The 11,792-nt window shown below is 33.2% G+C and overlaps 1 protein-coding gene across 1 annotated transcript; it reads right to left on the reverse strand.

The window, feature by feature from the left end:
• Nucleotides 1–1,236: 1,236 nt before the first annotated feature.
• Nucleotides 1,237–3,852, reverse strand: LOC112521961 (WUSCHEL-related homeobox 1-like). The gene is made up of 4 exons (XM_025130985.1): nt 3,662–3,852; nt 3,205–3,552; nt 2,895–2,959; nt 1,237–1,917 (listed from the first exon to the last, which is right to left on the reverse strand). Exons 1-4 carry the CDS (start codon nt 3,786–3,788, stop codon nt 1,408–1,410), a joined length of 1,050 nt encoding a protein of 349 aa, XP_024986753.1. The 5' UTR covers nt 3,789–3,852; the 3' UTR covers nt 1,237–1,407.
• Between the last annotated feature and the right edge of the window lie 7,940 nt (nt 3,853–11,792).

Raw genomic sequence — 11,792 nt, forward strand, 5'->3', positions numbered from 1 at the left:
AATTATTCTAATTATATTTTAGATTTTTTATATTTTAAAATGAGATGTTTATCCAATATTTGATTTTTTATATTTTAAAATGAGATGTTTATCCACTATTTGATTATGTTTATCCGCAGTTAATTACATGAATTCAAACAAGATAAAAACGAAAAATAAAATGTTTAAACAACAAAACTTGTTAGTATAAGATTTCATTTTATAAAAGGCTTTCCCCAACGATTTTCAACTTTTCATTGTTGCCTTTTCCTTAAAAAAAAAAAAAAAAGCTTGTGAGACTCCTCCACAAGAAGGTTTAATTTCCCAGTAAAATCTTTAAAACTTTAAAAAAACTTCAAAAATTGTTATATGTCGGGGGGAATTCATGAAAACGATTTATCCAAACTTCTAGGAATACGAGAAAAGCTTGTATTTTAGTCTTTTCTTTTTTCAGACCATACCTCCGAGATGTCAAATTTTCATGTTTTTATTACGTGGAAATATATATATATATATATATATAGAGAGAGAGAGAGAGAGAGAGAGAGAGAATGTTTCAAATACAACTCATCGCATTTGTATAGCCAATATAACCCAATAAATTCAGATATTTATAGAAATGATAAGAGTTCATTTATTATGATTTAAATATTTATAAAGATGAATATGGTTTATTAATTATGATCAATACTTTATATTAGGAAACAATAAAAAAATTTATGAAATCATATATTTATCAAATTAAATGGACGGTTGAGATTGAGTTGTATTGATTATACAAATGTAAACGATTGTATAATAACCCACCCCTCTCTCTCTATATATAATTATATTGTTAAAAAATTTCAAGCAAGAATAAATGGTGATGAAGGCGTCGTTGATAAAAACACGTTATAATGGAGACATCTCCAACAAAAAAACAAGACACAACAAGAAAGAAAGGGTTATAACTAAGGACGGCAATGGTGGTTGCAATAGCTTCATAAATCGTGGCTAAAGATTTATAGAGTGATGACTCGTGTTGCTATTGACCCCGTTGCACGCAGTAAAGTAACGCAACACAACGACCAAGGCCATGTTGTTACTATGGATAGCCCATCTTTCTAACAATGAGACACAAACTGTTTAGTGGATCTAATGAGCCGAACATGAATTTGTTTTGAAGCGGTAAATCCATTACTATCGTAATCAAACCATATGTCTAACTGAGCGAATCTCATACGGACTTCTCATTTCAAGCATTCTACGCATCGCTAATTTGTGAAAGTTGTGTGCTAGCTTCTTTTTCTACTTGCTAGAAAGAAAAAGTCACAAGTATCATGACCCAACTAGAAATATTAAAAGTTCAGTGACAAAGAAAGAAAAACGTGAAAACTACAAGGGCCAGATAGTAAATAACATGACATAGTTAGCATCTGAAGTATTTGACTAATTTTTCAACGGAAGAAACTCGATGAACTGCCGAGGACCGAGGCTGACGTCATTCGTCGGAAGGAAACATTTGTCTGTATGTTCCGGTCCCTGACCGTTGGTGTTCACCGGAAACAGCTCCAAGGTCTGGTAAGAGTGCATATCATCGGGAAGGTGGTGGTGGTGATATCTATGACTGTGAGGTGGTGAAACGACAAGGGTTGATGACGTATCGGAAGCTGAAGGTGTGGAGGTGGTAACGGCGGCAAGGGTGCAGACGGTGGCCGAGTTGAATGGGGGTATATGGTTGGTGGGAGGAGGAGGAGGAGGAGGGGGAGAGGACAAAAACTGCATCATGTGATTCCACGTGGCATTCCTTTGAGGGAAGGTCTTCCTCCTTGGGTGTAGGTGTAGCAGATCATCAGTTGCAGCTTCTTCTTGTTCAACAGGTATCCATCCATGATGATCTGCTGCTACGCTCGTCATCCTAGATTCTGCTTTTGCTGTTCTTTCTCTTAACACACTTTTCTGCTAAATTCAACATAATATAATAAATAAAAATTATATTTACATACATATATATATATATATATATATATATTACACAATGTGAAAAAAACAAAGAGAAAAACCCTAAGGCGGTGATGGATGAGGGAAGAAGGGACCCGACAGAAAGGAAGGAAGGAATGCAGGTTTGCATTTCCCAAGGAAAAAGAAGCAACAAAACCTTTTTCAATATTTTCTGTTTTTACTTCACTTCAACAATCATATTCACATTATTGCAACAAACCCTAATCTCGATTATATAATTTACGAGTTTATATATCATTTCATCTCCAAAGATTTCTGGGTTTATGAGCTTACACCAATCTTATATATATATATATATATATGTCTGTGTGTGTATATATATATATATATATATATATGTATGCTGATGAACTCAGGCACGATGATCACCAAAAATACCTTCTCATCATGGCCTACCATATTCTAAGTATTACCATAAACCCTAATCTCAATATGAAGTGAAATAATGTCACCAAATGTCTTTTTGTCGGATCGTATCTGTGGTTCAGGTTAAAGTCCTTAAATCGATTTAAATAAATCTAAAATAGTACGTAGTAGTTGATTATAGATTAAAAAATAAGAAGGTAAAATCCATGTAACAATTAAATAACTTGGTTATAGATTAAAATATATATATATATATATATATATGTATATATTGTACATGAAACACATTCATTACTTGTAACATATCATGTGTCAAATCACATACACTTCATTGATGTAAATGGCATATTAGTTGTTTGTTTCCATGGATGTAACATTAATTTTAAAAAAGTTTTTTTAAATAAAGAAAAAAATCAATAATTTAGATAGAATGGGAAAGAATTTATAGTGATCGATTAATAAGGAGAATTTGGTTTTAAAAAAATAATAAAAATGGTGAATTGAAAAATGGAAAGATGAATTAGAAAGGTAATAAGCAGGTAGCAGACCTCTGAAAATGTAGGTATTGCCCAGTTTCTGGTCTCTTCAACTTCATAGCATGTCCTGTTGACCTCTGCAGCCAAATACAGATGCCAAAATCAGTCCAACTCTTTGCATAAAAACAAAAACAAAAACAAAAAACAGATAACCCAATTCGTATTATCTTATTCTTTCTGCACCATCAACCCACAAAATTTCTGATGCTCAATTCTTTCCAGAATTTTAAATTTGTCTCCTCTTCAATTATTCATAAAAAGTCCCTTTTCTTTCTGTTCTTTTTTTCAAGAAAGTAAGTTGTTTATGGTGTTGATATCTAACCTGTATCTTTCAGTTGTATGGATTGATCAAGATTGATGGTGCTGATATCGGTGGTATAGAATGGAGCTTGATGATGATCATTCATAGAGTTATCAAGCTGACGACGTCGTTTCTGTCTTTCTCGAGCCTTGTGATTCTGGAACCAGTAGAAAACATTCTTTCCTTCAATCTTTCCATAGCGGCGAAGCTGTGCAGTGATGTGTTGGATTTCATCGGCAGATGGTGTTCGTGTCCCTCGTCGGTATAACTCCTCTAAAGTTTGCAACTGCTCCGGCGTCGGATTCCACCGTGAGCTTACCACCACCATTTGCTGTGAATTAAAATCCCTCTTGTTTTGTTCAGCTGCCACTGTCCAAAAACAAACCCAGTTGGTATATCATTGCAAGCAAAAAGATTTGAAAAACAACAGTTAAGTTTAGATGATTTCGATAAGAAGAAAGAAAAAGAAAACACGTACGAAGATGAGGAGTGGAGTGGAAGACGGTGGGAGGTGGTGGTGGTCTTGGAACAAGCGGTCTTAACTTTCTGGCGCCATTGTTGCAGGTGTTGAGGTCGTCAGCTTCATTGTAACCCATCATCCACATTCTATCTAGCTATCTAATCTACTTGTGTTGAAATATCATAAAATGTGAGGATGATGATGAAAGGGAAGGGGGGCAAAAGGGATTGTAATGAGAGTGATAGATATAGAGCTCTAATATATTTTTTGAAATTAATGTTTTATCTATATATATATATATTAAATATTTTTCATATATACATGGGAAATCTATTAATCAACTAAAATGTGGATGAAGTGTTAATTGCGATTGTTACATGATTGTAATTTCAATAGCTTCTTTAAAATAAATAAAAAGAAGAAAATAAGAATTTTGAATCAATATTTTACTTCAATAATTTTTCTAAAACTATCTATAAAATGAAGAGAGTAAGAGATTGTTTGGTAGTTGTTGAATGGTTTGAGGCAAAATGATTAAGTGGTCATAATGATTAAGAGACTCTTATGATATAATGCAAAATGAAATATAATTGTATACAATAAAATTAGGACGCTTTGGTTAACAGATGTCCAAGATACAAAATCATTCGTAGGGTTTTAGAACCAGAAATAATATCTTCTTTATCAAACAAGATTCATCTATTAATTATTCAGATGTTGTCTCTTAATGGAACTATCAAAAGGTAAACAAATAACTCCAACAAAAAAAAATATTTTTTCTCCAAATATGAAGATCACCTTAGAATAATTATTTAAAAACATGATAATTATGATAAGTTTAATAAGGATAGGAATAGGATTAAAATGGTTGATTTAGGGATGATATAATGATTAAAATGGAGGGTGAAAAAGGAAGGGTGAAAGAAAGGGAATTCCACGTCAGGGGAATTCAGAAAAGGAAATATGGACAGAAAAAGGAGTTGTTGGTTTGAATTGCTCACAATTCTTTCTTTCTTACACGTTGACCGTTTCTTTCTTTCTTGTTTATTATTACATTTTTTCAATGCCCATTAAATTAACACAAACGCTATTTGTATGTTTTTTTTACGTGAGAATCAAGATCAATAATTTTTAAAAATGATAATATTTTTATTTTTGAATAAAATATATATTTTAAAATATCATAAATTTTTTAAAAAATATATCACAATTATATCAAATTAACTATTTAAAAAGTTCTCGTTTTTTTGTGTAATTTTTTTCATTCAATATTTTTGTAATAATTTAATTTATGATTAATAACGAATTAATTTATTTTTGGTTTAATCATATATTTTTTATAAAGATAATAATTAAATATTCTGTTAGAACTCAATGATTATCTTTATTATATTTTAGATTTTTTATATTTAAAATAAGATGTTATACGAATTCAAAAATAGCATTTTAATAAGTTGTTGTTACTTTGTAATATTGAATTTTAAGTAATATGCATCAATAAACAATATTACATACATAAAAATGGTTTTTAAGAGTTTTTATCAAATATTTTATAACATAATATAAATATAGTTACTATTTTATAGATATTTTAGTCATAAATTTTGGTAAAATAATATTTAGGATGAATTTAAAGAGAAGGGAAGGGGGTAAAAATGAAAATGAAAGAAGTTTGAAAAGGAAGAGGTGGGGTAAATAATAAGAAGCTAGGGAAGGCGTGGAATTCTGGTGTGTGTTATATCGGGATTCTAAACCCAACAACGACTTGACCTTCCATGCAGGAGAGATTTATAGACAAATACGTATATAATATTTATGACTGGTGGCTTTCACTCAATCCAAACTGCCCTTTCCTTTATATATAATATATTATAACAATATATTTATATAATTGAAAAAATATTCTGATAACTATTTACCTGGATGATATGTATATTTGTATACAATTAATTGAAGTTGTTTCTTGATTTTTATACATGTATGTATATATATAAATACCAAACAAATTACTTGTACGCATTTGTAAATATCGTCTAGATGAATTAATACCAATATGTTTGTAAGTTTTTTTATTTTTTTATAATTTTTTCTACATATGTATGTATGTATTTTATTTGCTGTTGCTATTTAATTTAATTACCCTCTGCCAACCAACTGAATCACAGCCCATTTCTCTTTTCTTTTTCATACCAACAGAAAAACGTAGCTAAATTATTCAACTGCATCTCTAATTATCTTATTAGCAACCTACATATTTAGTCCTTTTTTTTTTTTTTTGTGAAAAACATTATAAGGTTTCTACAATTCATTTATTACATATCATTTTGGGTTAGTTCCTTCAATACTAATTTTGTTAAAAAAAACGTTAACTTGTATAAGTGGTCGCATTTTCATTCCATTGGCACCAACATATATACACACTGCAACCACTTAACTAAGTAGACTATTGTGGGGACGTATTAATCTATGGAGATGATATATACCATATTTAGATAGAGTCTATCCATGGATTATATTAGGGAAGGCAGAGGCATCGAATGGTGAAGAGAGGCGGCAAGATAAGGCCAGAAACTTGACTCTGCTACACGTAAATAAGGAACGAAATTAATATAGAGATTAAACGAGCATCCTGATAGGCGCACAAGCGCAAAGAATCACATAGATAAAAAATCTAGACCATAAAAAGAAAAAAAAAAAGATTTTCATTTTTGTATATGACATCTCAGTGTGTTACTACATAACATTGGATATTGTCCACCACGCCCTGCAGTTTGACCATTGGGAGGATGAACATTCAGACGAGATTTGAAGTTGAGGAATAAGTATCAGGAAAGACATTTCTAGAAGAATTACGCATACTGGTAGGAAGAGGAAACATGGAGAATGCATACATGGCCTATTGCGACCTTTTCGCGAACAAAATATATATCAAACTCCATGTGTTTGGTACACTGGTGTTGAGCAGCGAAGACATTATCACAGTTCACGATAGTTGCTTTGTGGGGAGGATAGTGGAGTTCGAGAAGGAGATTATGTAGCCAACATGTTTCGACAACCACCACCACTAGAAATTTGGGTATTTCCGGCGGAATTTTTGGTGGACAAAATCCGCCAGAACATTACCAGCAGATTACCGATGGACAACAAAAAAGTCAGCTTTCATTGACTTCCGTCGGAAAGTCGCGGAGTTTCCGCCGGCAATCCGATTCTGATAATATTTCCCACGGCTTTCCGGCTGATTTTGTAGTTAATTATTTTAGAATAGTTGTAACTCTAATTACAATATTTTACCGGCGGATTTCCGGCGGATAATTAAGTAATTTTTTAAAATTAAGGTTCGCCGGAAATCCGTCAGAAAGTAATTAAACTTTAAATTTTATTTTTAAAATATTCTGGCGGTTTCTGAGGTTCCGCCGGTAATAGTTATTCAATTTAAAAAAAAAAACTCAATGATTTCCGGTGAATTTCCGGCGGATTTCCATCTTTTTGTTTATTTTCCCATTTTTCAAATTTTTTTTCTTTAATGGATCGTATTGGGCTTTAACGGTTCTATTGGGCTTTAGTGGATGTTAGTTGGGTTAGTTGGCTTTAATGGATAGTATTTGGCTTTAACGGACGGTATTGGGCTTTAATAGATTGTATTGGACTTTAATGCATCGCATTGGGCTTTAGTGGATCTAGTTATAGTTTAATGGATCGTAATGGGCTTTAATGGACCGTATTCGGCATTAATGCATCGTATTGGGCTTTAGTGGATGTTAGTTGTAGTTTAATTAATTGTATTGGGCTTTAAAGGATAGTATTAGGCTTTAACGGTTATATTGGGCTTTAGTGGATGTTAGTTAGGTTTGTTGGGCATTAGTGGATAGTAGTGGACTTTAACGGATCGTATTGGGCTTTAATGGATCGTATTGGGCTTTAATGCATCGTATTGGGCTTTAGTGGAWGTTAGTTGTGGTTTAATTGATCGTATTGGGCTTTAATGGATCGTATTAAGCTTTAACGGTTCTATTAGGCTTTGGTGCATTGTATTAGGCTTAGTGGATGTTAATTGTGGTTTAATGGATCGTATTATGTTTTAATGGACCGTATTGGGCTTTAATGGACCATATTAGGTTTTAATGGACCGATTGGGCTTTAATGGATCGTATTGGTCTTTAGTGGATCATATTGAGCTTTAACGGTTCTATTGGGCTTTAATGTATGTATTGGGCTTTAGTGGATGTTAGTTGGGGTTTAATGGATGGTATTGGGTTTTAATAAACCATATTGGGTTTTAATGAACCGTATTGAGTTTTAATGAACCAATTGGAATTTAATGGATCATATTGGGTTTAAAGGTTCTATTGGGCTTTTATAGATCGTATTGGCATTAATGGATCGTATTGGGCTTTAATGGATCGGGCTTTAATGGATCATGTTGGGCTTTAACGAATGTTAGTTGGGCTTTAACGTTTCTATTGGGCTTTAATAGATTGTATTGGGCTTTAACTTTTCTATTGGGCTTTAATAGATCGTATTGGGCTTTAAAGGATCATATTGGATGTTAATGGATCGTCTTTGGCTTTAATGGATCATATATGGCTTTGATGGATCTTATTGGACTTTAATGCACCGTATTAGGCTTTAGTGGATGTTACCTGTGGTTTAATTGATCGTATTGGGCTTTAATAGACCGTATTGGGCTTTAACGGTTCTATTGAGCTTTAGTGGATGTTAGTTGGTCATTGATGGATAGTATTGGGCTTTAACAGATCATATTAGACTTTACTGGATCGTATAAGGCTTTAATGCATCGTATTGGGCTTTAGTGGATGTTAGTTGAGTTTAATTGATTGTATTAGGCTTTAATAAATCGTATTATGCTTTAACGGTTCTATTGGGCTTTAGTGCATCGTATTAGGCTTAGTGGATGTCAGTTGTGGCTTAATGGATCGTATTGCGCTTTAATGGACCGTATTAGGCTTTAATGGATCGTATTGGATTTTAATGGACCGATTGGCTTTAATGGACCGTATTGGGTTTTAATTGACCGATTGGGCTTTAATAGATCGTATTGGGCTTTCACAGTTTTATTGGGCTTTAATGCATCATATTGGAATTTGGCGGATGTTAGTTGTGGTTTAATGGATGGTATTGGGCTTTAATGGACCGTATTGAGTTTTAATGAATCGATAGGGCTTTAATGAATCGTATTGAGCTTTAATAGAGCATATTGGGCTTTGAAGGTTCTATTGGACTTTAATGGATCGTATTGGCCTTAATGGATCTTATTGGGTTTTATGGATCGTATTGGGCTTTAAAGATTCAATTGGACTTTGGTGTTAGAAATGAGTTTCCAATTGTTGGCAAACGTTAGAACTTGTATTTATATTCAAAATTGAGGTGTATTTTGTGTTAGAAATGGGTTGTCAATTGTTGGGCAAACGTTAGGACTTTTATTTATAAACGAAATTGAGGTGTATTTTGTGTTATATTTGGGTTGCCAATTGTTGGAATGTTAGCACTTGTATTTATAAACAAAATTGAGGTGTATTTTGTGTTACAATTGGGTTGCCAATTGTTGGGCAAACGTTAGGACTTGTATTTATGAACTATATTGAGGTGTATTTTGTGTTAGAAATGGGTTACCAATAGTTGGGCCAACGTTAGGACTTATATTTATAAACGAAATTGAGAGGTATTTTTTGTTAGAAATGGGTTGCCAATTGTTTGACAAACGTTAAGACTTGTAGTTATAAACGAAATTGAGGTGTATTTTGTGTTAGAAATTGGTTGTCAATTGTTGGGCAAACGTTAGGACTTGTATTTATGAACGAAATTGAGATATATTTTGTGTTAAAAATGGGTTGCCAATTGTTGGGCAAACTTTAGGACTTGTATTTATAAACGAAATTGAGGTTTATTTTGTGTTAGAAATGGGTTGCCAATTGTTGGGCAAACGTTAGGATTTGTATTTATAAACGAAATTGAGATGTATTTTGTGTTAGTAACGGGTTGCCAATTGTTTGACAAATGTTAGGACTTGTATTTATAAACGAAATTTTGAGGTGTATTTTGTGTTAGAAATGGGTTGCGAATTTGTTGGGCAAACATTAGAACTTGTATTTATAACCGAAATTGAGGTGTATTTTGTGTTTGAAATGGGTTGCCAATTGTTGGACAAACGTTATAACTTGTATTTATAATTCTATATATAACTAATTAAACTGACACATAATTTCTAAATTTATAGCTATGTCGACTAATGCTGATAGATGATGGATGTATAAATGAATAAATAGGAACGAGACTATAAATCTAGTTTTCCAAGTCGAAATAGTTGGGTGATTTTTGGATTTTGCTTTCTCTAATGAGCGATCTACAGCAAGATGTCCTTGTAAGAAATGTCAACTTCAAAAGTTCAAAAACAGAGATGAGATTCATATAAACTTGTTAAAAAAATGATTCTTGATCAATTATAGTCACTGGTATGCGTAAGGTGAATTAAAACCCTAACTTCAACAACCATAACAAACAATAGTGGACGAAGATTATAATGAGTTTGATGGTGTTGAACAAATGGTGATGGATCAAAATATTTCCGATACGTGGGACGAGCAAGAACCAAATCAACATGCACAACGTTTCTATGATATGTTACGAGCTGCGGACGAGCCATTGTGGGAGGGATGCCAGAGATTTTCAAAGTTACAGGCAGCGGCAAGGTTTTTGAATTGGAAGGCAGATTGCAATGTACTAGAGACAACCTTCAATTGTAACCTTTTTATGGTAAAAAAAATGCTACCTGACGGTGAACAATTGGTTGGTAGATTTTACAAGACAAAGAAGATATTGAAGTTTCTTGGTCTTCCGAAAGAAAAGATACATGCTTGCAAGAACCATTGCATGCTATTTTATAAGAAATATGTTGATGATAACAGTTGTCTAGTATGTGGGGAGTCTCGTTACAAGACAACCGACCGAAACAATAAGGTGCTAATTTGGTGTTGACGTATTTGCCAATTACACCAAGATTACAACGGTGGTATGTGTGTAAGAAAATAGCAAAGAAGATGACTTGGCACCATGATCATCAAACTGAGACGAAAAAGATGGTACATCCGAGTGATGGGGTGGCTTGGAAACATTTTGATAGGATGCATCCCGATTTTGCTCAATAGATTGAGAATGTTCGTTTGGGCTTATGTACAAATGGTTTCAATCCCACTAACTCGAACTCAAATCCATACTCATTATGGCCAATTTTCTTACAAACTACAATCTACCAAATTGGATGTGCATCAAAACTGGAACATCCACCTGACTTTGCTAATTTCTGGCTTTGCCGTTATCTCCACATGCAGAAAAGTCATCGATTAGCTAGATCTTTCTCGTGCCTCTAATTAACCCTCAATTCAACACAATGTCTCAAGTACCAATCCCCAAGAACCTAATGCACATGCCGACAAAGAAAAAGGTTAGGATTAATTTCTATCGAGTTCAAACAGATTTCATCTTAAATATAAAAATGGTAAAACTAAAAAGACGTTATGTAAATCACAGTTTCTAAAATGAAATATATTGAGTTTAAAAGCATATCCTTTCCAAAACCCACCATATCTTGATGAAAACTCATCTATCATAATGTTCTTTTGTTTTGGAACCAAAGTCCAATACTCACCCAAAAGTGAATGACATTAAATGCCCAAAATATAAACAAGGTTCAATACTTAAAACCATAAATAATAAAAAAATACTCCATACCCATCACGTCAATGAAAACATGGATAAAAAGCAATATCCAAAACAACACCTTTCAGTGACAGGAGAGACTCGATTCCATGGTTAGTGGTCGAACACAAAAGTAGGCCACCATTCCACGTTATAAATCTCATCCTGAGGATCAATGGCCCCAATGGGATCAATTGTTCACGATTCGTAGTTCAAGGGCCTTGATGGTTCCAGGTACACCCATTCACTAGAAATTACATCATGTAGCCAATGGCTAGCTGGCTCCCATAAGACCGTACCAATTTTCCCCATGAGCCAATGCCTATTTCTAGCTACAATACAGGAATAACCATTCCATTAAATTGACTCAAAAATTACACCATGGGGTGGGTCAATGACATATGTTCAACTTTAAGAGCCCGCATTATAAGGCTCC

This window comes from Cynara cardunculus (genome assembly GCF_001531365.2).
Source record: "Cynara cardunculus var. scolymus isolate 2C chromosome LG 11, CcrdV1, whole genome shotgun sequence".
Classification (NCBI taxonomy): domain Eukaryota; kingdom Viridiplantae; phylum Streptophyta; class Magnoliopsida; order Asterales; family Asteraceae; genus Cynara; species Cynara cardunculus.

Coding starts and splice junctions, on each gene's coding strand:
- LOC112521961 (XM_025130985.1), bottom strand. CDS start 3,788: ATGTGGATGATGGGTTACAATGAAGCTGACGACCTCAACACCTGCAAC. Junction 3,553..3,661: donor CCACTCCACTCCTCATCTTC/GTACGTGTTTTC, acceptor GTTTTTGGACAG/TGGCAGCTGAACAAAACAAG. Junction 2,960..3,204: donor CATACAACTGAAAGATACAG/GTTAGATATCAA, acceptor ATTTGGCTGCAG/AGGTCAACAGGACATGCTAT.